This window comes from Babylonia areolata, chromosome 1 (genome assembly GCF_041734735.1).
Source record: "Babylonia areolata isolate BAREFJ2019XMU chromosome 1, ASM4173473v1, whole genome shotgun sequence".
In the NCBI taxonomy this organism is placed as follows: domain Eukaryota; kingdom Metazoa; phylum Mollusca; class Gastropoda; order Neogastropoda; family Buccinidae; genus Babylonia; species Babylonia areolata.
In genome coordinates this window covers 16,168,845-16,196,268 of record NC_134876.1, presented here as the reverse complement: position 1 = coordinate 16,196,268, position 27,424 = coordinate 16,168,845, and the positions used below count along the sequence as shown (strand labels likewise).

The following is a 27,424-nucleotide window of genomic DNA, read 5'->3' as shown; positions in this document are numbered from 1 at the left end:
ATGCTCAGTATACAATGAAAAACCGAGTTCCCATGCTCAGTATACAATGATAAACCGAGTTCCCATGCACAGTATACAATGATAAACCGAGTTGCCATGCTCAGTATACAAAGAGAACCCGAGTTCTCATGCACAGTATACAATGAGAAACCGAGTTCCGATGCAGTGAATGCACGTTGAGAAGTCCACAATAATCAAGTGGCTGACGATGCCAGACTTCGAAAGAGAATATGTTATTTGATACAAACGATAATATGGTTCATCAGCCGTCGTGTTAAAATTGAAGTGCAACGTTGCGAGCACAGTATACAAGCTTTAAGCTTGATGATGCTCGTATGTCTTTGTCTGCATTGTAATTATGTGTACTGTTGGACAATGAAAGATTATTCAAACCAAAGAAAAAGTAGTTTAGGAGGCAAACAGTTTTGCACACAGACAGGAAACAGAGTGGCGCTGAACTGCGGCGACGCGAGTGTTCTCCCCATTTACAACAGACAGCCCGCAGTTCACACACAGACATTCTTTGCGGCAGGAAGAAATGAGTGCAATACAATAATACAACGCCTACACAACGCTAGCTAGTATCCGGTCCGTCAAATTGTGTAAAGGTGTCACAAACGCAGGAAATTAAGTTTGATCCTTTTGTGGGGCGAATATGCTTCGGGTGATCAATAGGCTTCAGTGGGGCGGGTTTCCATGGCATCAATTCCTTGCGGGAACACAAAAGCCATTGACTGGTTAGTGTCCTTGCACTTGGGGCAGCACATGACATTCACTGTGTGCACTGACACCGAGTTGTTGTTTATGCCAGCAGGCCACGCGGCGCACGCTAGCTGTATGCTACGAAGTACACAACAGGGCTCCGGCATCACCATGACATGAGCAATACCCAGTCGGCAACATGGGGGCTTTCTTTATTATCTTCATCGTTCTGGCATATCATATATAGCCCAAGTCAAACAGACTTACTTCAGAAGACCCGAAACAGTTGGAGTTAAAAACACACTAACCCCCTCCCCCTCCATCCCCCCACCTCCAACGCACACACATGAACAGTGTCCTGTCAAAAAAACCCGAAAGACATATTACCTGAAGGAGGACATCGTATTCACACACCATAACACAGAACAATTTTCAGGCATTGCAGCAATTTCTCGTCATGTGATTGCAAAATAACAACAACAACAACAACAAAAGTCAAAGATACATCAAAATCATGCAAATGTTTTTTCGTTGGTGTTGTTTTTCCTTTTTGATTTACTTTTTGTCTATGTTAGGTATCGTTTCTGTTCCCTTATATTTACTTCCGCTTGTACTTAGTTTTGGCAATGTTGAAATTGGTCTGTAATATTTATATATAGAACTTTTTGTCAGAAATTGGTGTTAAAATTTTCGCCCCAGGGGTTCATCAGGAATCGTTTTAAGATGCAGATGAATCACTTTCGTATCAGAGAAGGATGGTTTGTGGAAAGTATGTTTGATAATACTTGTCACATGTTTTCCTTCTTCGCGTACACGGAGCCAATTAATTTTGTAAAAAAAAGAAGCCAAAAAAGCAAAAAAAGCTGCAACACACAAGAAGAAAGCTACGTTTCAATACACATGTTGTTTTGTTTCGTTTCTAAAAAGCACAAGCACAAATTCCCATCAACTCAAACAGCTGAAAACCCCCCCACAAAAAACAAAACAAAAACAAAAACAACAACAACAACAAAACAATCCAGAGGGAGAACAAGTCCATGCTTAAAAATCTCATTTTGCACAGAAAAAAAGTCCAGTTTCAAATATCCCTCAACGCCATTTTATACAACAAATCGTAGCAATGTTTCCAACAACAGTTTTGCAAAATTCTTTAAAACCGTCACTAAACACAATGCAGTATATTTTGATCCAAGCGCAGTTGTTTAATTAAGGCCCATTTCGCCGAAAGTGTTTTCCGTAATAGAGAGGCTAAACATGGCGCGTTTCCATGGCGTCAACTCCTGGCGGGACGACAATAGCCGTTGACAAGGGTTGTACGAGACGGGGCAGCAGGAGAAATTTCCTGTGCCCTGACAGGGTGTTGTTTTATACCAGCACGCCGCGCAATGCACGCTAGCTGTCCGGAGCGGCACACTTAACTCAGTTACCATGCCACAGCCAGTCCCCGGCCGGACAGGAATCACAGGGCATCTGTGATGGAATCCTATCACCATCTCCACCCCTCCTCCTCGTCCTCTCTCTCTCTCTCTCTCCATCACTGTCTGGTGGAGTAGTAGGGAAATCACCCCCCCCCCTCCTCTTTCCCCTGCCCTGCCCCTACCACCAACACCCCTCCTTCCCTGTCTGACCTGTCCGCACTCAGTGCAGGGGGACAGAAGTCAAACTACAGACGCAATTTCGGGAGAAAGTACCTGGGTGCGGGTTCCACAGTCACTGTGGGTGATGATTGTTCAATCGTTGGGTTACGCTGCTGGTCAGGCATCTGCTTGGCAGATGTGGTGTAGCGTATATGGATTTGCCCGAACGCAGTGACGCCTCCTTGAGCGACTGATACTGATTGTTCAATTCCATGGCATATAATTTTCATGATACGTTTTGTTTGAACCTTACGCAAGAACCATCCCCATTACTCCAAAACGCACACCTCTGGCTTCTCATAGGTATGTGATGATATACATTTCATTATTTCTGTGGGCTTTCTGGCTCAGAGATCAGGTCAGAGCACCTGAGTGGACATAGACATCACCAGCAAACTGGTTTGTAATGATTCCACAACATGCATGTGTTTACTGCATGGAAAGAAAATGAATTCACCACAACAAGAACAGACAATGATGGTGCTGCACTGTAGTAATATTTATGGTCTTCCCTGAGCATATACAATAAATCATAGCAGTGGAGTGATGGCCTAGAGGTAACGCGTCCGCCTAGGAAGCGAGAGAATCTGAGCGCGCTGGTTCGAATCACGGCTCAGCCGCCGATATTTTCTCCCCCTCCACTAGACTTTCAGTGGTGGTCTGGACGCTAGTCATTCGGATGAGACGATAAACCGAGGTCCCGTGTGTAGCATGCACTTAGCACACGTAAGAGAATCCACGACAACAAAAGAGTTGTTCCTGGCGAAATTCTGTTGAAAAATCCACATCGATAGGAAAAAACAAATAAAACTGCACGCAGGAAAAAATACAAAAAATGGGTGGCGTTCTCAGTGCAGCGACCCACTCTCCCTGGGGACAGCAGCCCGAATTTCACACAGAGAAATCTGTTGTGACAAAAAAGAGAAAAAAACAAAAAACAAATACGAATACAAAAAACAAAGTGTGGAATGTGGAATGTAGAGAGGAAATTTGCGACAGGAAAGAAATACAATACAGCACGACGAAATGAAATACGGCGAGATACAATGCAATACCATTCAAAATTTCAATGATTTGGTTCACTTGTAAACCCTTTGGATCATGAAGGAGAAACAAGCAATCGAAAAAACAAACACTACATGATTGTATCATCACATTTGCACCAGTTGAGGTAAGAAAAGTTTTAACATACTTTTATCTACGTGAAAAAGTCACACAAGACACGATACGGTTCAATGATTTTACAAAGTGTGACGAAAACCCGTCCGAGTGAAAAAAAAAAGAAAAAGAAAAAAAGAAGAAGAAAGAATATTGGCTTTAGACATAAATATTTATTGGTCAACATGACCAGAAAAATTTGGACACTTCACGATAAATGAACTTCATCACCAGCCGTGTTTGTCACATTTTCCTCGGTTACAATAAACTTTTGAAACTTCATTTGCAACACATTTCTCTCAGTTTCAATTTACTTTAATTCATTTCATTTCATTTTTGCTCATTATCTTCTTCATCACAAATGATCAGAGATCTGAAGGGACCTGTCAGAATTGTGGTATGATATTTTCATTCATTTCAAATTATTAGAACACAAAATTCATACACGTAATTTGCCTTGAATGAGCAATACGAGTATGTTGCTTTTTCATCTTCCATTTTGATATCATGTTATGGAATCCTCAATCTTGCTGAGTGCAGAGTTCCAAAACAATAATTTCCGTCTGTTATGTAAAAAAAACATAAACGAGCGTTATTACTATTGCTGATTTTCGTGTTACCGACAGATTTTTTGATATATTGTGGATCTTCGATCCTGTTTTGCGTAGACTTCAAAAACATTCATTGTTATCTCTGATATATTTGGGTTTTTTTCAAGCTATTTACCCTGAAAATTTTTTTTTCTGTCTCAGGCTGAAGACTTATTATGTAGATTGTTGCTGTCTGTGGGTTCATTTCCAGGGAAGCAATATTCTGAATGGCCAGCGGAAAGGAAGGAATGTATACACAGTCGCAGTTGTTTATTCACAATGTGGCTGAGGCTGTGCGCGCTTGTCAGCAGCGGGAGTTTTGCCAGAGGCGTGTTGCCTGCCCTTCTTTGTGACTAACGTTTTTATTTATTTATTTTTTTTAGGGGGGTCTGGGTGGGGGTGGGGGGCGGGGGGGTGGGGGTGGGGTTGTGAGGGGTGGGAGGTGGGGAATAAAGTTTTTTCACTCAAACTCACTGACATAAACAATACAACAAATCATGTGTGCAAGGAGCTTTTTTTTATTTTATTTTATTTTTTAATGTACTTCCTCAGAAAAAAGTTGCTATTATCTTTATCGTAAAATTATTCATTTATTGGTATTAGTATCTCACACACACACACACACACACACACACACACACACACACACACACACATATATATATATGTTTACATACATCTCTCTCTCTCTCTCTCTCTCTCTCTCTCTCTCTCTCTCTATATATATATATATATATATATAATGTATCTGGTAGTAAGCGAAAGCGGAGAGGAAAGGGCAATAGATGGCCATTTTAGTCATTTGTCTTCATTCACATCTGTCAAGGAGGAGCGCCATTTATTGAACCGGATTGGATTTTAGCAGCGAGGCAGCCGTTCACAAAAACGTTATGTCCTAACAAAAACAACTCTCTTCCTGTTAGCTTTTGCACGCAAAGAGAGAGAGAGAGAGAGAGAGAGAGAGAGAGAGAGAGAGAGAGAGACAGACAGACAGACAGACAGACAGAGACAGTGACAGAGAGACAGAGAGAGACAGAGAGAGAGAACGAACAAGCGAACGAACGAACGAACAAACGAACCTCTCTATTTTTATTGAGGAAATAAGGAATAAGCACAAGTGGCTTGTTTTCGTCCTGCCCTCAAAGAAAGGGAAAATAAAATACTCAATACAAAACAATAACAATGCATAAATAAATTTCAAATTATGTCATGTTAATTATTCATATCAAGAGAGAGATGGGGGGTGGGGGGAGAGAGAGAGAGAGAGAGAGAGAGAGAGAGAGAGAGAGAGAGAGAGAGAGAGAGAGAGAGGACGCGCAGTGTTTCCATCAACAAAATCAGACAAATCTTTTTGCAGTAACTCACTGTGCAAACGTCTGCTTAGAGAGAAATTAATTATCATTCAACAGTTTTACCGGTTTGTCGTCCGCTACAATGCGATTGTCCGCAAAACGACGTCACCAACAGCTTTGACAGTCAGTTGTGTTCACAGCACAGACGTTCAGGAATCATTAATTTGTGGGAAGTGCTTTCGGAGATAAATGATAAATGAGTTGCACTGACTGCTGGGCGGAATGACTAAAGCGTGGACAAGGGTTCGGCAGTACTGTTACTGTTGCACAGCAAGTTGGCGGCCTGACGCTGCCATTATCGACATGGACAGTTACCATTTGTCGTGGATTGCTGATCTCTTTGTCTGTCTCTCTCGCTCTCTCTCTACAGGCTTATGACTCGCTCTGTGGCAATGTTGATCTATTACGCCATAAAAAGAGAGAGAAAAATAAATGACATGATCATATAACTAAAAAAAAAAACCGCTCAAAGTTACTGCAGGAAATGTCACGAAGTAGAAATCTTTGTCTACCTTTTCAGTAACGAAAATGTTGTGTCCATGACACTGGTCCCTTGCTCCTTTACTTTCGGTCGGTATGTTGTGTGTCTCAATTGTATGTACCTCCTTTGCAAACGGGCCGGTGGCCTTGCACTAAAAATATTTCTGAGTTGAGTTCTGAGTTTCTCTCTCTCTCTCTCTCTCTCTCTCTCTCTCTCTCTCTCTCTCTCTATATATATATATATCTGTACATACATACATGTGTGTGTGTGTGTGTGTGTGTGTGTGTGTGTGTGTGTGTGTGTGTTTAGAAATAATGTAATGTCTGAAAAGAATGCGTCAAACTTCAAAATCGTTTGATGTGATCCATGACGCGTATATTATGTAATATTTAGTTGTGACTGTAATATTTGTACTGTGCCCCTTCATTGGATCCAGTGGCTTACAGTTTCAGTCTGAATTTCTCAAGGCGGCTTCAGTCCTAATAGCGAATGAATAGTTTGCATTCGCATTCGAATTCTCTGTCTCGCTCTCTCTGTCTCTGTCTGTCTGCCTCTCTCTCTCTCTCGATGTGTGTGTCTCTCTCTCACTCTCTTTAAAAAGACGTAGTTTCATGATTGGTTGAAGAGAACAGAGCTTTGTTTGAGCATACACGTAGTAAGATTATATCCTTATGCAAATCTGTTCATACAAAATATGTAATCACCCCTTCAAATGGAGCCATGGCCTTATTGAATAAATTTCTGTTTCGTTTCTCTCTCTCTCTCTCTCTCTCTCTCTCTCTCTGTGTGTGTGTGTGTGTGTGTGTGTGTGTGTGTGTGTGTGTGTGTGTGTGTGTGTGTGTGTGTTATTTTTACCATGCTTATGCCTTTATGTAGTATAGCATTCGCATTCTATGACTTTAAATAGCATTGTGTAGTGCATGCAGTGACATATAAAATGTAGTATTATGTAGTGTAGACCCTGTTTCAGGGCGGGGACTGGATGAAAAAAAGCGCGCCAGTGCTTATCTATTATCCTCGAAAATAAAGAATTTGTCCTCTCTCTCTCTCTCCATTTGAAAAAGTTCTGGTACTAACAAAAATGTCGATGAAATGTTGAAACATGCGAACGTTACATTAAAAATTTTTTTTTTTTTTTACAAGATCTTTTCAGTTTATGTTTTGACACAAGGAAATCCCGGCAGGTTGATTTAAATCCCGTCATTGTGCCGATGTATAGAAAAGGGAAATGACAATAATCTGGACAATACAGCTTTGATAAGTGTGATGGAAAAGGCTTATACCCATATATATTTGAAGTAAAATAGTAAGAGGTAGACTAACAGAATCTTGGTAAAAGTCGACTTACGTGGGATAAAAGAGGCAATGTATCGAGCTACAGGCTCTTCTTCAGGCAAATGAAATGAGTGAGTGACAGTAAATATTTACGAAAAGAGCACAAAAGGAGACAAAGGATTTTGAGGAGCAAACCGGTTTAAGGCCAGTTTAGGTCAGGCTATCGTACTTTTGACCATATTTTACCTTTATGCTTTTGTAAAAACAAACAAACAAACAAAAAAATAACAAAAACAAAAAAAAACCCCCAAAAAAACCAACCAAACAAAAAATAATCAAAAACAAACAAACCCAACAACACTTAAATAGAAACCCGATTGGACGAGCGGTAGACTGGTTATACAGCCAATTAGCCGAGCGGTAGACTGGTTATACAGCCAATTAGCCGAGCGGCAGACTGGTTATACTGCCGATTGGCCGAGCGGCAGACTGGTTATACAGCCAATTAGCCGAACGGCAGACTGGTTATACTGCCAATTAGCCGAGCGGCAGACTGGTTATACTGCCAATTGGCCGAGCGGCAGACAGGTTATACAGCCAATTAGCCGAGCGGTAGACTGGTTATACTGCCAATTGGCCGAGCGACAGACTGGTTATACAGCCAATTGGCAGAGCGGCAGACTGGTTATACAGCCATTAGCCGAGCGGAGACTGGTTACACTGCCATTGGCCGAGCGGCAGACTGGTTATACAGCAATTGGCCGACGGTAGACTGGTTATACTGCCAATTGCGAGCGGCAGACAGGTTATACAGCCAATTAGCCGAGCGGAGACAGGTTATACATGCCAATAGCCGAGCGGCAGACTGGTTATACTGCCGATTGGCCGAGCGGTAGACTGGTTATACTGCCGAATTGGCAGAGCGGTAGACATGGTTATACGCCATTAGCCGACGGAGACTGGTTATACTGCCATTGGCCGAGCGGCAGACTGGTTATACAGCCAATCAGCCGAGGGCAGACGGTTATACTGCCAATTGGCCGAGTGGTAGACTGGTTATACTGCCGATTGGCCGAGCGGCAGACGGTTATACAGCCATTAGCCGAGCGGCAGACTGGTTATACTGCCATTGGCCGAGCGTTATACTGCCAATTGGCCGAGCGGCAGACAGGTTATACAGCCAATTAGCCGAGCGGTAGACTGGTTATACTGCCAATTGGCCGAGCGGCAGACTGGTTATACAGCCAATTGGCCGAGCGGTAGACTGGTTATACTGCCAATTGGCCGAGCGGTAGACTGGTTATACTGCCAATTGGCCGAGCGGTAGACAGGTTATACTGACGATTGGCCGAGCGGTAGACAGGTTATACTGCCAATTGGCCGAGCGGTAGACAGGTTATACTGCCAATTGGCTGAGCGACAGACTGGTTATACTGCCAATTGGCCGAGCGGTAGAGGCATGACGGTGAATCAAGTGCACAGTCAGCGGGAACACAAAGACGATTGCAGAGTCGATGACATACGAGTTGTACGTTTTATGAAATGACGTTCCCTCACAGTATTATCACATAGATGATCATGAAGAAATGTAAACTGGGAATATGAACAACTACGGACACCATTTATGTGCATCACTTTATTTGGGATCACGACATATGAAATATGGATGTTTATATTGAAATGTTTTTACTTACGAACACATCCTTTCGATTTTCGTGTCACTGTTACAGCTTACAATCAAAGAAACTGAGCGTTTTCATTCTTACATTTTCTTCTGATTTTAAGTTGTTTTAGATGGTCTGATTTCAAGGGTAAGTGGATAGATTATATTAGTGTGTGAGATGTACTATTGTATCCTCATCGCGTGTTATAGTTTGTGTAACGTCGCCAACATTTTGATGTAAAACACGGTGAGTCTGTACCAAGAACGCGGTCAATAAAACCCGGCATTATTATTTCTACCATATGTATCTTTTCCATTTTTTTATATGCATGTTTTAGTCCCATCTCTGCATTACATTTCTACCATGTCATGACATCTTTTCATCTGTTTTAGAGCCATCGTCTAGTGGCATCCAACTGCTGATAGACGTCCATGTCAACACCCAATCAACAATGCACCGATAGAAAAGAAACGCAACGACAACAACAACAAAGTTTTGAACTGCTGACATAGGAGTGTCATTTTTCACTGTGACAATTGTTCGAGGAGGAAACTCCCCGAAGTTTTAAAGACGAACAAATAATCAGTGGACTTCGCTGAACAGGAGGGAACAGGATACAGTGTAAAAAGTGCTATCGCCCAAAGAAGTAGACCATAAAGCTGCTTTGTCGGATGAGCCGAAAATAATGAGGATTGATTTACAGCGGGTCGGGACAAGGACAGGGAGGCAGGGTTGAGGTTGGGGTGGTGGAGGAAGAGGAGGAGGAGGAGGAGGAAGAGGAGGAGGGAGAGCGACGGCCTGTTCCAGCCCAGCTGATCGATGTGCCAGCGTTGTCTGCTTCCACTGAGAGCCCTCAGCAAACGGAACCGCTCGCTTCTTCTTGCCACAGGGGAGCACCGGTCTCACGTGCGCTGCAGAAGGGAACACTAGTGGCGGCACTGTCAAGGCTTTCTGCAGAAGGGAACACTAGTGGCGGCACTGTCAAGGCTTTCTGCAGAAGGGAACACTAGTGGCGGCACTGTCAAGGCAGGGAACACTGGTGGCGGCACTGTCAAGGCTTTCTACAGAAGGACATAGCCGCCGTCCCTAAAGATCATTCTTCAGGAGCAGAAACCTCGTGCTGATGTTTCATCTTCTGTGTGTTTGTGGTAACCTGCGCACTCACGTTTGATGCATTTTGAGACAGCTTGCCATTAACACGTATTAAACAGCGATCGATCGCGGGGAGAACGAATTGGATATTATTATCTACCTCGACAACTGCTTGTTTCCTTTGAAGTAGAATCAATTCTGTTTTAATGTGAACTTTTTTTCTCAAGCATGATATTTTACTGGGGATCAATTCACATCTAAAAGAAGTAAACTTGCAACCTATGAACTTCTCTTCGTTATAAAGAGGAAACGTACAGAACCTTCAGTGCACAGAAAAGACAAGTGGGAACACAAACACATAAAGGCAGTCTACAAGGAACTGGAACCGTCTGTACACATAACACATGTGTGAAAGATAAATGATCTGGCACGACAGTAACGCTTCAGCAGCAAGTGAGGAATAACTGGGTTTCGAGCACCAACAGACGGGACAGAGCAACAAGCTCACTAGCACCGAAGGAACTGCAGGGAGCTGAGACCGACACCAACGCAGCAAATTTCACAGCACAACTTGTGGAAGAGGAAGAGGAGAAGACAAACCGAAAACAGGGGAACCTGTAGCTTAAGAAAAGACCACCACCACTAACACAGAAGAGGTACACTTCAGGAACTGACAGGACCGGCACAAGCAACAGGAAAGAAAGGAAGCATCACGTACAGAGCGATCTTCCACTAGCAACAGAAGGTCGTGCAGGGAAAGAAGAAGAAGAGGAACACACGTGAAGAACGGTACGCGGCCCAACATCACCGCACCATCATCAGCACAGCAGTCTGCCACAGCCGCACTTTGAGGAGGAGGAGGAGGAGAAGGAGGTGACGACGCTCACACAAGCGCTGCACGTGCGGCAGCTGGCTGACACCATTTTGCCCCTAGCTGTGCCCCTGACAGACCAGCGTGACGGCTGCGTGCGGCACGTGCGCGATGTCGGACACGGACCAACGGTACCGGGTGGTGGTGATGGGGCCGGGCAAGGTGGGCAAGACGTGCATCCTAAAGAGGTTCCTCTTCAACACGTACACGGAGGACTACAAGGAGACGGTGGAGGACCTCTACTGCAGGGACTATAACGTCAGGGGCTCCTGCATCAAGGTCAGCTATTGGCTCCTCTGTTTGTATGTCTGTCTGTCTGTATAGCTGTATGTCTGTCTGTATGTATGTCTGGCTGCATCACGTCCTCTTTTAGACAATACCTATCTACATATCGCTGTGTGTGTGTGTGTGTGTGTGTGTGTGTGTGTGTGTGTGTGTGTGTGTTACCTGTGTCTGTCTGTTTGTGCGTTCACACATACACATCAGAAAACATGCACACACGCTCACATGCACCTACGCACAACGAAGAAGAAGAAGAAGAAGAAGAAGAAGAAGAAGAAGAGCAGGAGGAGGGAGGAGGAGGAGGAGGAGGAGGAATGCGGCGACGACGACGACGAAGAAGAAGACGAACATCAAGAAGAACATCAAGAAGAAGAAGAAGAAGAACAACAACAACAGCAAAATGACGTGGGCATGTCGATATGCATCATATTCCACATCGTTATTGCATCCTGGGCGCTAAAGAGTAATATCCTCTCGTCTTTGTCTTTATTTGTCCATTCTTAGGTCTGTTTGTCTAATTATCTCTCTCTGTCTCCCTCTCTCTCTGTCTCTCTCTGTCTCTCTCTCTCTCTCTCTCTCTCTCCTGTCCCTCAGTGTCATTGTTAATTTTCTTTGCGATAATTCATCTTTCTGATCCCCATGAGAGTGTTTCCCACCACGATGGTTGTCAGTCTGTCGTGTTTGACAAACGTCAGGCTCAACCATCCCACCTTCGCTGTGAGTGGAGTCCTGTACCCTCTGCCTTAACATCTCCGCAAATCCAGTTATAAACTGTGAAGGTTTTTTTTGGTGTGTTATTTTTAATATCTTGAATAAACGGTCTGAAGTGCCCCTTCATGGTCTTGCCAGTGGTTTATATTGTACAGTTGAAGCCACAGCAGCCTGAACACATTCCGAATAATTGATAACCAGCTGATGTGGCTGAAGGGAGGTCGTTTTGCAGACGTTTGTCTCTGTCAGCAACTCCAATACCACCCAACAATGGTCGAAAAACATACTTCTAGTCGACCGGGAACTTCTTTAATTTTCCTTTCTTTGATACTCAAAAGAAAGTACATGTCAGGGCAAGTATTCATTAGGGCATGTTTCAATCTGCAGTTCTACGATATCTCAACGTTTCGTCTTTATCTTTTGTTTGAGGTTTCTTGAAAGCACTCTCAAACACCAGGGGCAAAAAGATAGGACCATGTAAAAGAAAAAGGATGGGTTTTTTTCCCTGCCTGGTGATATCTTCAATTATTTTCTAAGCTTACGGACAGAGTTGATTCATAGTAATTTTTGTCCAGCTTACTCACTAGTAGAAAAAAAGTGTCCAGATTCCACAGTTGTCCATCCACCGATTGACCAATCGGGTATCTACTCTTCCATTTACATTTCGAAGTACTGCTTTTGTTTGTATTCCAACATAAAATTTGCTTTTTATATGTTTACGTTACATTTTCTTTAGTTACAGAAGCTGCACTTGACGACTTTACTTACCTTTTGCGGACAATTGAATTCGGTTGGGATATTCAAAATTAATATTCCCAGGCACTTTACAAGCCCAGTGGTCATAAGTTGAAAGGCAGCTTCCCGTAATTCATCCCTCGGACATTTTCCCGTCTTTGCAATTAGATCGTCAGCCACCACGGTTCATTCACTTGAACAAATGTCATGCTTGTAAGTCTGGATGAAAGTGCCCTGTGCTGTCAGTTTTGGTAAAAAAATATCATGTTTCTGAACCCATATGGTAAGGAGGTCGACGTTTTCTTCTTCTGTTTCTTCTTCTACTACTACTACTACCACCACCACCACATCCACCACCACCACTACTACTACTACTCATTCTTCTTCTACTACTTCTACTCATTATAATTATTATTGTTGTTGTTATCATCATTATTATCAAATAATCAGATTACACAAATTCATTCTCTGACTGTGATGCGGCTTTTAATTAACTCTTTATGGCAAACATTTAAACGTCAAGAGATAAACAATGACGAAAACCACAATATTCTAATTTTTCACCGAAAGAAAAATCAACTTCATCGTCATATCACATCGTGAAGAGAACGATCGCACAGCATCCATCTTGACGACACGTTCTGGATATAGCAATGTAGCTGCTGGACACCCCAGGTTTATTTCATCAGGCTCAGACACATCAATCAAACACGTGATTGATATCATCCTGCAGATCGTCAGCAGCTACCGCTCGTCGCCTCTCGTTTTTATCTCGTCTAGACTGTTGCAGTGTTTTCGTTTTTTTTTCTTCAGGGAGTGGGGCTGAGGGGATCGTTCCTTTATACTCCGATCGAATTACAACACACACACACACACACACACCGCTGCCAGTGGAACAGTGTCCCGGAAGGAAGGAACATGTCGCTTTTACAGGACCCCTTTCCTCCCCCTTCTCCCACCCCAACCCATGTTCTCTGCATCACCTTGCGCCATGGGGCGAACAGTGTGTGTGATGTGACCGTTTGGTGCTAAACGAATCCAGATGCCAGGCAGTTCTCTTCACACCTATTCAAAACCACTCGATCGAAATGATTATTCCCACAACATACATCTCCACTGGAGGCGGGGGTGGGGGCGGAGGCGGGGGTAAGGGTGATTGAGCCTCTCCCCACTCTCCGCCTTCCTCTCCCTTCTCCTTCTTCTTCTTCTCCTCCCCCCCCCCCCCCCCCCCCCCCCGTTTATTCCAGAAATTGCGTCAGGCAATTCCCTCCCTGCAGGGAAAATGTGTGTGGCGACTGATCTATCACACGATCAGCCAGGCTATACATGTTGGTGCAGTGTGACGACACATCTATCACACGATCAGTCAGAGTGTACATGTTGGTGCAGTGTGACGACATGTTGGTGCGGTGTGACGACATGTTGTTGCAGTGTGACGACATGTTGATAATGTGTGACGACACATCTATCGCACGATCAGTCAGGCTGTACTTGTTGGTGCAGTGTGACGACACATCTATCACACGATCAGTCAGATTGTACGTGTCGGTGCTGTGTGACATGTTGGTGCAGGGTGACGACATGTTGGTGCAGTGTGACAACATGTTGGTGCAGTGTGACGACATGTTGGTGCAGTGTGACGACATGTTGGTGCAGTGTGACGACATGTTGGTGCAGTGTGACGACATGTTGGTACTGTGTGTGACGACATGTTGGTGCAGTGTGACGACATGTTGGTACTGTGTGACGACATGTTGGTGCAGTGTGACGACATGTTGGTACTGTGTGACGACATGTTGGTGCAGTGTGACGACATGTTGGTGCTGTGTGACGACATGGTGGTGCAGTGTGGCAACATGTTGGTGCAGTGTGACGACATGTTGGTGCAGTGTGACGACATGTTGGTGCTGTGTGACGACATGGTGGTGCAGTGTGGCAACATGTTGGTGCTGTGTGACGACATGTTGGTGCGGTGTGACGACATGTTGGTGCAGTGTGACGACATGTTGGTGCAGTGTGACGACACATTTATCACACGATCAGTCAGGCTGTACTTGTTGGTGCAGTGTTTACGACACATCTATCACACGATCAGTCAGAGTGTAATGTCGGTGCAGTGTGACGACATGTTGGTGCAGTGTGACAACATGTTGGTGCTGTGTGACTACATGTTGGTGCGGTGTGACGACATGTTGGTGTTGTGTGACGACATGTTAGTGCTGTGTGACAACATGTTCGTGCTGTGTGGCGACATGTTGGTGCTGTGTGACAACATGTTGGTGCTGTGTGACGACATGTTAGTGCTGTGTGACAACATGTTGGTGCTGTGTGACGACACATCTATCACACGATCAGTCAGGCTGTACATGTTGGTGCAGTGTGACGACACGTCTATCACACGATCAGTCAGACTATACATGTTGGTGCAGTGTGACGACATGTTGGTGCAGTGTGACGACACATTTATCACACGATCAGCCAGGCTGTACTTGTTGGTGCAGTGTGACGACATGTTGGTGCTGTGTGACGACAATCTATCACACGATCAGTCAGGCTGTAGTTGTTGGTGCAGTGTGACGACATGTTGGTGCTGTGTGACGACAATCTATCACACGATCAGTCAGGCTGTACTTGTTGGTGCAGTGTGACGACATGTTGGTGCAGTGTGACGACACATTTATCACACGATCAGCCAGGCTGTACTTGTTGGTGCAGTGTGACGACATGTTGGTGCAGTGTGACGACAATCTATCACACGATCAGTCAGGCTGTACTTGTTGGTGCAGTGTGACGACATGTTGGTGCAGTGTGACGACAATCTATCACACGATCAGTCAGGCTGTACTTGTTGGTGCAGTGTGACGACATGTTGGTGCTGTGTGACGTCATGTTGGTGCAGTGTGGCGACACATCTATCACACGATCAGTCAGGCTGTACATGTTGGTGCAGTGTGACGACATGTTGGTGCAGTGTGACGACACATTTATCACACGATCAGCCAGGCTGTACTTGTTGGTGCAGTGTGACGACATGTTGGTGCAGTGTGACGACAATCTATCACACGATCAGTCAGGCTGTAGTTGTTGGTGCAGTGTGACGACATGTTGGTGCAGTGTGACGACAATCTATCACACGATCAGTCAGGCTGTACTTGTTGGTGCTGTGTGACGTCATGTTGGTGCAGTGTGGCGACACATCTATCACACGATCAGTCAGGCTGTACATGTTGGTGCAGTGCACTGCAATGTGCGCGTGCAATGTGTGTGTGTGTGTGTGTGTGTGTGTGTGTGTGTGTGTGTGTGTGTGTGTGTGTGTGTGTGTGTGTGTGTGTGTGTGTGTGTGTGCTTGTGAACAAATTAGTGCACGGTAAATCATTACACGTTCTGTCAGCGTGTCTGTTAGTTCGCCTGTATCTTATGTCCCCGCCTCTCTCTCTCTAACTCTGTCGGCCTGTTCGTCCGTCTGTCTCCTGGATTTGCCCCAGTTTGAATAGAACTGTTCAAAATTGTCTTTCTCCCTTTCTCTCTCTCTCTCTCTCTCTCTCTCTCTCTCTCTCTCTCTCTCTCTTATCAGCGTGATGTTCTTTAGGGAGAGAATTCCTTTCAAACATAGGTACACTTCTGAAGCAATGTGCACGATCTGAAAGGTTCTTATTGTGTTCTCTCGGTTTATTTCCCCGTGCTGCTTTTGGCAGTCTCTGGTTTCCTTCATGCATGGATTATGTGTGAGATCTGGAACCAAGTCTTTCAAATGCACTGTCACCAAGCCTCCGAACGAGCTAATTTCTTACCTAAGACAACACAATTTTTGGGAGGGATTTGTGGTGCGCGCGCGCGCGCGCATGTGTGTGTGTGTGTACATGAATGTATGAATAGCTTATTCGCCAGACAGAGACGCCCTTCATATTAACGATACACACTTGTCATCTTCAACCCGCATGAACACAGCATCAAGAAAAAACAAAAAAAAAACCCAAACAAACAACAACAACAAGAAAAACAACAACAAAAAACAAAAAAAAAAACCCAACAACAAAACAACAATTTTATAAAATCTATCGACCAAGTTATTCGTGAACAGAACGCACGTGAAAGGAAAAGACTCAGGCTTTATGGCCGATATTACAAATGAAAAAATTGCGAGCTCTGACTCGGCAAAATGATTTAGAGTTGCGCAAGCATTGACGTGATCGCCTATGACAGCAATTAGCCATTGACCGAATCATTTTAGTAAACGCCCATGGCCATCAACCCACACGATTGTATGGAACAGCAAAAAAGCTGTAAGAAAGTGGGTTTTGTCGTACACGCCTCCCCGACACCCCTCCTTCCCTCCCCCTCCCCACTCTCCTCTACTCTCTTTCTCGTTTCCCTCTTTGCAAAATCAATGCAGGAGAGTGACTTTGGTCAGTTTAAGATAAGATAACATAAGATAAGAATAACTTTATTATCTCCAACTGGAGAAATTTGGTCAGGTGCATTATCACAACATAGACAAGTAAACAACATGGGGACCATAACTGTAAAAGCCAACAACAGCCCCAACAAATATTACGAAGATACAAATGTAAAAAATATCACATACATCGTTTCATACATACATCCACACACTGCAGGTAATAACTAGTATTCTTAATGTAAAAACAGAAAGAATTAAGAAACATTATTTGAATATAATTATAAACATAGCCTACTATACTGCACATTGATTATAATAGACAGATAAGATAAGAATAAAGATGAATTGCGGAAAACCACAACCAGATAATCAGCACACACCCGCACCGCACCCCCCCCCCCCACCCCACACACGCGGATAACTTGATTAAACAAGAGTAATAAACAAGAGTGTTTTGTCAAGGTAACAAGGAACGCAATTCTAAACGCGAAAAGAGGAAACAGGCAAGAGGAGAGAGAGAGACAGACCGTCGAGAATGATAGAAGAGAGCAGACAGAGCGATTGACGGCTGTTGTTGAAGTGTGGAAGTGTTTTGAGTGGACTCATGTCAGGGCTTCTTGTGTGCACACAGCTGAGAATGAAGAGGCCGGCAGAAACATGTTTCACAACTTTGACAAGGAGGAGGCCCAAGTTCTTGAGAGAATCAGAGATCGGTGAATACATGTTTTCCCTTTCAGACACTGGTTTGTGACAAATGCCGTCAAGTTGGAGGTGGGTGTGTTTTTTTTGTTTTTTTTATAATCTTCTGGTTCCATTAGAGTTTCGTGCCATCTATTTCCATGTCCACTAACACGCAGCAGATACAGAAGTTGTTTTGTGGAGAAGATTCTCAACTCTCGACAGTTGAAGGGGGAAAAGTTTAAAATAGATCTGAGATTAATTTTATCTTTGCCATCAGTAAACACTTTCGCCTTGCTTTGGTCTCTCTCTGTGTCCCCTCTCTCCCCCCCCTCTCTTTCTCTCGTACTCTTTCTCTCCCTCCCTCCCTCCCTCCCCCTTCATCCCCCCTCCCTCTCTCTCAAGTTGTTTCTTGTTCACCGGGATTATTATTTGGAATAGGCTCCCTCCCTTCTGAATTCAAATACATTATATACGGTTTACGGCGCATTGTTCTACTTTACATTTTACTCGTATTTTAGTCACTTTGCAGGACGAGACTAAGACGGAAAGAAAAGAGCACACTCCTGACTTTGTATTGTTTTAACTCTCTCCATACGAACGGCGAAAGAGACGACGTTAACAGCGTTTCACCCCAATTACCAACATCAAAATATTGCAAGCGGAAAGCTCTTATACTGAAGACGTGAATGTTGACAAAGAATACCACAATTCTGACGACGGAAGCTGAAGGTTGGGTCATTGAGACACCCACTGGACATCCGAGGGGTCTATGTAGAGGAGAAGAGAGGACTGGCCGTACCGAGTGAGTTAACAGTAAGTAGGAAGAAAGATAATTAACCAACCAGGCATTCAGTCAGTGAGTCAAGCAATGGCTCGATCGCCCGATAAAGTGTTCCAAACAGTTGATGTCTAATTGTCGCATTGTGTGTGTGTGTGTGTGTGTGTGTGTGTGTGTGCGCGCGTACGTGTGTGTGCGCGCGTACGTGTGTGTGCGCGCGTACGTGTGTGTGTGTGTGTGTGTGCGTACGTGTGTGTGCGTGTGTGCGCGCGCGCGTAAGTGTGTGTGTGTGTGTGTGTGTGTGCGGGCGCGTATGCGCGTGCGTACGTGTACCATGAGCGTGCGTGTGTGTGTGTGTGGGTGCTTGTATGTGTGTTTATGTGTGCGTGTGTGCGTGTGTGTTTGGGTGCTTGTATGTGTGCTTGTGTGTGTGTGTGTGTGCGTGGGGGGTGGGGGTGGGTTGGTGGTGGGGGGTGCTTGTACGTGTGTGTGTGTGTGTGTGTGTACGTGTGTGCAGGTGGACCTGCTGGACACTGCAGGGAACCTGGCCTTCCCGGCCATGCGGCGCCTGTCCATCACCACGGCCCACGGCTTCGTGCTGGTCTACTCCATTACCTCGCAAGCCTCCTTCGACGAGATCAAGACGCTGTGGACCCAGATCAAGGAGGAGCGCAGCAACTACCAGGAGATCCCCTGCGTCATCGTGGGCTCCATGACGGACCTGGAGAACAGCCGGCAGGTGGAGAAGTTCGACACGCTCAACTGGGTCTACAACGAGGGCTTCCCGGGAGGCTTCGTTGAGGTGTCTGCCAAGGAGGACGAGAACGTGGAGGACATCTTCCGCCTTCTCCTGGACCAGTCCCGGGGCGGGGCGCGCTACGTGGGGCCCCTCAGCCTTCGCCGGCGGAGCGCCAACTCCCTGGACGAGTCGGAGCCCGTGAGGGAGGAGTGGGATAGTGACGCCAAGAGCTTCAACCGGTCCCGTAGCTTGGTCCGGCGAGGCTCCAAAGGCCCCAAGGTTCGCAAGGCCAGACGTCACGACAAGAACGACTGCCGGGTGTCCTGAAGTGACTGGAGGGAGGGAGGAAGAAAGGAAGGAGGGAAGGAAGGAGAAAAGGAGGAAGGGAGGGAGGAAGGAAGGAAGGGACGAAGGAAGGGAGTAGGTTAGGCTGGGGAAGGAGGGAGGGAGGAAGGAAGGGAGGAAGGAGGGAGGGAGGGAAGGAGAAAAGGAGGAAGGTAGGAAGGAAGGAAGGGAGGGAGGAAGGAAGGAAGGAAGGGAGGAAGGAAGGGAGGAGGTTAGGCTGGGGAAGGAGGGAGGGAAGGAAGGGAGGAAGGAAGGGAGGAGGTTAGGCTGGGGAAGGAGGGAGGGAGGAAGGAAGGAAGGAAGGAGGGAGGGAGGGAAGGAGAAAAGGAGGAAGGAAGGAAGGAAGGGAGGGAGGGAGGGAGGGAGGAAAGGACAGGGGGAAGGAGGGAAGGAAGGGAGGAAGGAAGGAAGGTTAGGCTGGGGAAGGAGGGAGGGAGGAAGGAAGGAGGGAGGGAGGGAGAAAAGGAGGACAGGGGGAAGGAAGGAAGGGAGGGAGGAGGTTAGGCTGGGGAAGGAGAGAGGGAGGAAGAAAGGAAGGGGGGAGGGAGGGAGGAAAGGAAGACGGGAGGAAGGAAGGGGGGGAGAGAGGAAGGAAGGAAGGAGGTTAGGTTGGGGAAAGAGGGAGGGAGGAAGGGAGGAAGGAAAGAAGGGAGGAAGGAAGGAAGGGAGGAGGTTAGGCTGGAGAAGGAAGGAGGGAGGGAGGAAGGAAGGGAGGGAGGGAGCAAAGGAGGAAGGGAGGACAGAAAGAAGGAAGGAGGGTGGGAGAGGGGGAGGAAAGAAGGCAGGAGGGAGGGAGGAAAGAAGGAAGAAGGGGGAGGAGGGCAGGGGAGGAGTGTGGCGGATCAAGGTGAGCAGGGACAGGTGCTTGCTTGATGGCAAAACACAACAACAACAACACCACCACATGCTCTTTTTTTGTTTTTTGTTTTTCGTCAAAGATTGTCATTGACACATTTCGTTGCATCATGTCAGTGTGTGACATTAATTTTTTTGTTGTAGTTGTGACAGGTTCATTTCAATTCTGACCTTTTGGTCACGGCGAACAGCTCTTATTTCTGTTTTTTTCCCCCCTCCCCCTTCGTTTTTATTATTTTTAAAATCTAAACACGACACAAGTTCGGAAACACACATGTGGAAAACATGTGACACAAGCTTTGAAAAGTGGAACATAAAACGGGGAACATGTACATAATGGACATAATGGGCATGGAAGAAATGTTTGCTGTGTATAGACATGACCAAAAAAAAAAAAAAAAAAAAAAAAAACCAACAAAAAAACAAAATGACGGGTGTTATGAAAACACCTCAGCCTTGTGTCATACACTACTAAATGGTAAGATGATCATCAGTAGCCTACACTTTGTTGTACATACGATGTAGATACACGGCCTAGAAGTCTCACAGTGGTAACGACCTCCCAAAAAACAAAACAAAACAAAACAAAACAAAACAAAAAAACAAAACCAAAAAAAACCAAAAACAAAAAAAAACAAAAAAACAAAAACAAAAAAAACAACAACAACAAAACAACAAAAACAACAACAACAAAAAACAAACAAACAAACAAAAAACAACAAAAGCAACACCAAAACAACATCACAAAAACCGTTCAGACAACTGCTGTGAATGACTGCCTCAGTTTCCCCCATTCCAACAGAAAGCAGACTGGTTCCAGCCTTTCTCCACAGTGCAGGACTCGATGACAGCCACGCCTCTCAGCACAGCTTTAATTAATCAAGCGAGTTAATTAATTAATTAATCATTATTATTATGGACACATGGAAACAGACTGCGACTTGTGTGTCAGCGTTTTTTTTTTTTTTTTTTTTTTGGTACTGCTGCTTGCTGCTGTAGGTGACCCAGACTTCAGGACTGTAAGCTGCTGATGGTTAGTACCACTCGCAGGAGCAGTGACGAACCATCGTGTTGACTGTGGTCAGCTGTGTCTGGCACCGGAAACCAAGCAACTGGCCGTCGCGTCGTCACACCCTGGGATGAATGTAGGAAACTGTAGGCATCGAGAAAAATGACCGCTTCTTGTTTTGTCTTGGGTTTCCTTTCATTCTGTTTTTGTTTTGTTTTGTTTTCTTCATCATTTGTTTCTTTTAGTGGATAAATAATACACTTTATCACACACACACACACGCACACACACACAAACACACACATACACGCAAGCACACACGCACTCACGCACACACACACGCGCGCGCGCACATATACACACACACGCACGCACGCCCACATATTTATTGTTATATATGTTTAATGAATTTGGTAATAAATTCTTTTATGTTGTTGTTTCTTTTCCCGGTCACAGTACACATTTACACACGCACAGTCGTACAAACAAATGTACACGCGCCTGCAATGCAAAGACCTAGACGTGGGTTTACACATATTTAATACTTTGGGCTTTCACAACGACAATTTAAGTCATTGATTCAGTTTCAAAGAGCTGAGGTAACATATCCAGTACACAAATGTATGAAAAACATAGACGTAGGATATTTATGTAGAAGAGCATTTTGTATTCAGCATGAAGGAAGGAAGGAATTTTTGTTTAATGTCCCGTCACACATATCGGTGATTGAAGACATTTTGTAAAAGTATTTATGAATACATCTGAGTATTATCGGTTAGATGTGGATGAATGGAGGGTTGGGGGAAACTGGGCAAATGAGGGTAAAAATGTGGGTGAAATTTGAAAGAAAAACAAAACAAACAAACAAACAAACAAAAAAAACCCCTCTAAATACAGTTACAGGAAATTACTTAAAGGACTTCGTAAAAGAGAAGTTAAACTGACAAGCGAAACAACTGATAATGAATGTAAAAAGTCAAAAACATCAACGTTCTCAGTCACTTGTGAAGACACACTTTCGTGTACAAAAGGCTTCATCAAGCTACAGTGAAAAATTATATGCTCAATTGTCAGGTTATTCAAGCATATACACTTGACATTAGAACAATACTTGGTCCGTAATGAATTTGATAATAGTCTGAGAGCTAAGCTCAGAACTGGTCTGCGAATCGGACCAAAGTCTGAGAGAGTCAACTGACGAGGTTTTAGACTTGAATTCAAGCACCTATAAAAGTCCTTTCTAGTATATTGCTTATTTCCTTGTATGATACAGAAAAGGATGTTACCAACAAATAGTGACCCCCCCCCCCCCCGTCACGCCCCCCTCTCTCAATATCAGACGACACTGATCCGTGAGAGACATGTTTTCTGACTGACAATCTTGGCCAAGTGGTAAGTGTCGCGGCATGATGACTGGGAAGACATGGGTCAAATCCCATCACAGGTGGGATTTGTTTTGTCCCGTGGCTGGGTATTACTCTGGACCTGAGTGTACTTTTGGCTCATGTGGAAAGACGAGATGGGTTTCGCATCGTTAGGTGGTCGTCCACTTCACAGAGATTTGTTCCAGTTTGTAGGTGTCTGCCTTAGTTCTGCTTGACTCTGGGGTAAAGAATGAAACGGACTATCTAGTATTGCCTTTGTCACGTAGTCCAAAACAAAACTGAGCTGCATAGCAGCATCGTTTTCATCTATGTAATGCTTCTGAACCAAATAAGAAAACAAAAAAACCCAACAACCACAACAAACAAACAAACAAAAACCAACCCCACAACAAATCATTCCAAAGTCTGTTGCGCACTTCAAGCCCTGTTCTCACGATGACCATAGATTCAAAGTTCTCTCCACTTCCGTGTGTTTGGGGTGAGTTCCTGACAGAGTTCTCAGTGTCAGCAGACTCGCTGGGACTGTTGCTGGACACATACTATGACGGTCGTGGTTGCAGTCTTCACTCTAGTGGGGACACTGGGTGGCTCAGTGATTGAGCGATTTCTGTCGTCCTGCAAGGTTTCCTGCGTATGGTGAACCAGAACAGGTATTACTGAATGCCACCGAAGTGACTCAGCTGCAGTGCTGAGTCTACTATGTGTGGTGGTCTTCTGGCGAAATTTCCCTGCAGACAGCCGGTGCTGATCCTGAGGATGATGAACGTGGGTGTGGCTGTGTATAGGAGGGAACGAGGCGCGGCCTAGGGGGTAATGGCACTGAAACTGTGGCAGCAACATTTAAAACAAAGGAAATAATGAGAAATGTTCTCCGACTTTTTAATACTGAGGCTCTAGGAATTTTTAATTCAAATTCAAAAAGACTACTTTCGGCTTCAATGCATCAAAACAGAAAATTTACTTTATACCTTTTCAAATCCTTGTCAATATTTATGATTTATCCTTTCTTCGTTGACACACTGCATACTTCGAAGATTGTGAACTCAGTACTAAATAACTATTGATGGATACAGACGTGTAGTACCTTTTGAGGGAAAAACATCCTAACTAGCGCTAGTGGGATTACGCAGAGGTAAACATCAGGAATTTTTTTTCAGTTCAATAGCTTTACCGAAGAGTTAAATAATTTGTCACAAGTGTAGAAATGTGTGCGCAGTTATGTCCATCCTTCATCTGCTGCGGGCACAGACATCCTAGCGGAACTGTAGACGCTGTGAACTGTGTTCAGAATTTCTCTATCGTGGTATGATATGCTTTGTGAATGTTTATAGTTGTCTTTGGTTTCATGATCTCTTTGTCTCAATTGTTTCAGCGTGCACATATCATGTGAAAACAGCCTGCTTTTCTAGTCATGGTCAACACTATTGGACTCTGTGGTATTTACTGTGGGAAATGAAGTCGTGAATGTTGAGCTTTTTTTCAGTTTGTGTGTATTGTGATTGTGTGGCACGAACCGCCAGGCAGTAGGCAGTGTGCAGAGTGATGGGTGTTCACCACTCTGAACTTGTCAGGAGTCTGGACATAAAGGACAAGGTTGGAAACAAAGCAAGGAAGACTCATCCGATTGCCTGCCCCTGAGAAAATATGAACGTGTGCATCGTAGTGTGCGTGTGACGGGAAGCCAGTGTCCACACATGTTGATCAACACTACGGTTCGTCATCTGCCAAATGTCTCTTCACTCATTGTCGTGATACGGACAATTTTCATGTTTCACAGCCAGTGGGAATTGTGCTGACTTGTACCAAACCCAACTGCTGCGGGATCGTGACTGTGATTTTCAAGTTCTGCTGTCGCTATTTTATTTTATCCGAGTCATGGAAGAGTACCATTTTTTATATATATAAAAAGATTGTGTGCACAATGAACAGATATTTTCTGCCACATGCCGCTGGGTCCAGATAAGGATCAGTGACCACGAGTGGACCATGAATTCCTTGGGAAATAGAGTGCAGGGTGTGTGTGTGTGTGTGTGTGTGTGTGTGTGCAGGCCTTCCCTTGATGTGTGAAGAGGAGGGTTTCTATTGCGCTGCTCAAATTTTGTATTCATTGGTGCACACACCATGTTTGGATGGATTGTTTTCTTGATTCTATCTATCTATCTATCTAAGTCTTGTATCTTGTAAGTGTGATTACGTCTTCATTTCATTACTATTTCATGTTTTTTTTAAATTTTTTTTAAAAATATATAACGATTTGCTTGTTCCATTCCACAGACCACACACGCGGTCAGTTCCTACAAAGCCCATCAGTGTTGTGTGGACTTGTCTCGTGTCCTCCGACGTTTAGGAGGGAAACTAGTCCGTAGAGCTGGTCCGTAGAACTGTGCACTCTCTCTTTCTCTCCGTGCTTTACATCGTCTGTATGGTTCCGTGATTATGGCGTTCAAGTGATTTTGTGGATGTGTATGCTTTATTTTTGTTGTTGTTGTTGCGTTTGATATTTTCCGTTATTTCTTATTGACCATTGCTGTCATGTTGGGATGAGGTGCATACTGTAGTGGTATCTGATGTGTTTAGTGAGACTGAGCACTGTGCGTTGATACCATATTAACACCATTTGCTCACTATGCTGTCTTCGGAGTTGACGTTGATCTGAATGGGAGTTTGTGTATGCGTGTGTGTGTGTGTGTGTGTGTGTGTGTGTGTATGCGTGTGTGTGTAGGGGGTGGAGGCTTGTTTCTCCCTGTGTGTGTGTGTGTGTGTGTGTGTGTGTGTGTGTGTGTGTGTGGCTTATTTCTGTGTGTGTGTGTGTGTGTGTGTGTGTGTGTGTGTGTGTGTGTTCGTTATATATCTGTGTGTATCTGTGTGTGTATGCTTGTTTGAGTATACAGGCGTGTTTGGATGTGCAAAAAAACTCGCAAAAGGGGGTAAGTTTTGTTCTTACTTCATTTCAAACGTTTGCCCTCAACATATCTTCATTTTCATTATATTTTAACGCGTTTACCTATCTGTTCAATGTGTTTAAGTACTTATCTCATTTTAGGCCAGTGTGTTATTGCATTGTATTTTGTATTGTATTTCTCATTTTGTCACAACAGATTTCTCTGTGTGAAATTCGGGCTCTCCCCAGGGAGAGCGCGTCGCTACACTACAGCGCCACCCATTAAAAAAAAAAATTCCTGCGTGCAGTTTTATTTGTTTTTCCTATCGAAGTGGATTTTTCTACAGAATTTTGCCAGGAACAACCATTTTGTTGCCGTGGGTTCTTTTACGTGCGCTAAGTGCATGCTGCACACGGGACCTCGGTTTATCGTCTCATTCGAATGATTAGCGTCCAGACCACCACTCAAGGTCTAATGGAGGGTGAGAAAATATCGGCGGCTGAGTCGTGATTCGAACCAGCGCGCTCAGATTCTCTCTCTTCCTAGGCGGACGTGTTACTAGGCCATCACTCCACACATATACATACGTACCTATTAGGGGCTGTCGGGGGAAAGCGCGTTGTTGGGTTTTTGCTTTGCTCAGGTGTCTGCTCCCACACTCTAACGGTCCATCAAACAACAACAACAACAAAAAAACAACAACAACAAAAAACAAAAAACAAACCAGAAAAACGACAGCAAAAAAACAGATGTGGCCCAGCGTATATGGATCAGTCGGCACGCTTTGACACCTCCTTAAAACTGAAACTGTGACTGGAATAGCCTGCCTGAGGACGTGGTCACAGCCATCACCAGTGAACTGTTTCAAGAGCAGGCTTGACGATTTTTTTGAGAGGCAGCCACAACTGTCTATGATCCAGTATGGCTCTGCTGGTATGTAGGGAACCTGTTACCCACGCATACCACAGTACTATAGTAGTAAATTATGGACCGTGTAAAGGCCATATTGGCATAAAATACTGATTTGTCAAGTTCAAGTGTTCGTAGAAATCTGGACTCTGCACGCTAGTTGAATTATGCATGACTTCCGCCCCACCACCAGTGCAACCGAGCTTATCACCAGGCTGGAACTCGACCCCCTCAAACTGCACCGAACTGCAGCCAAGGCCACCAAGATGTACAAGATCATGGGTGGTTTGGTTGAGGTGGCACCCCGGGAAGGTACTTTAGTGCGGACAAATAGAACTGTCCGAGGCCACCCAGAGAAACTACAGGTACCCTTCTCCCGCACTGACTCCACAGGCATTCCTTCTTCACTTCAGCTATCCGCCTGTTGAGCTAGATTCCAGACCATATAATCTCCGCCATTTGCCCTCAGTCATTCAGGACCAGGACTGAGGCCTTGCTGCGAGCCTCAGGCTCAATATAGCTACAGGACATGTTTTCTTTTTCTTTTTTTTCGACTGATGCTGTGTGGGGCCCGGATTCCCCTGGCTGAACTAGGGGGCTTAACGGTCGTACACAGACATCAGTCATCTAGAGCGCACTCCCCTATTGTGGATTGTTGCCCTGTATAGGGATTACCACAGGGTTATAGACACGACAAGACAAGACGGCACACTCCGTCAACCACACACCTTACCGGCAGTGTTTTCACTTTTTCAGTTATTAGTTTCTTAAGGAAGAGGCGTCACTGCGTTTTTGACAAATCCATATACGCTACCCCACATCCGCTAGGCAGACGCCTGACTGATTTGCAGCAATAACCCAACGCTCAGTGCAGGCCTTGAGTACACACACA

General features: G+C 44.8%; 1 protein-coding gene across 1 annotated transcript; it reads left to right on the top strand.

Moving 5' to 3' along the window:
• The first annotated feature begins 9,667 nt into the window (after positions 1–9,667).
• LOC143291306 (ras-related protein Rap-2a-like) lies at positions 9,668–19,507 on the top strand. Its single transcript, XM_076601161.1, has 2 exons — positions 9,668–11,101; positions 18,926–19,507. The coding sequence occupies exons 1-2, from the start codon at positions 10,934–10,936 to the stop codon at positions 19,472–19,474; spliced, it is 717 nt and encodes a 238-aa protein (XP_076457276.1). The 5' UTR covers positions 9,668–10,933; the 3' UTR covers positions 19,475–19,507.
• Positions 19,508–27,424: the final 7,917 nt, after the last annotated feature.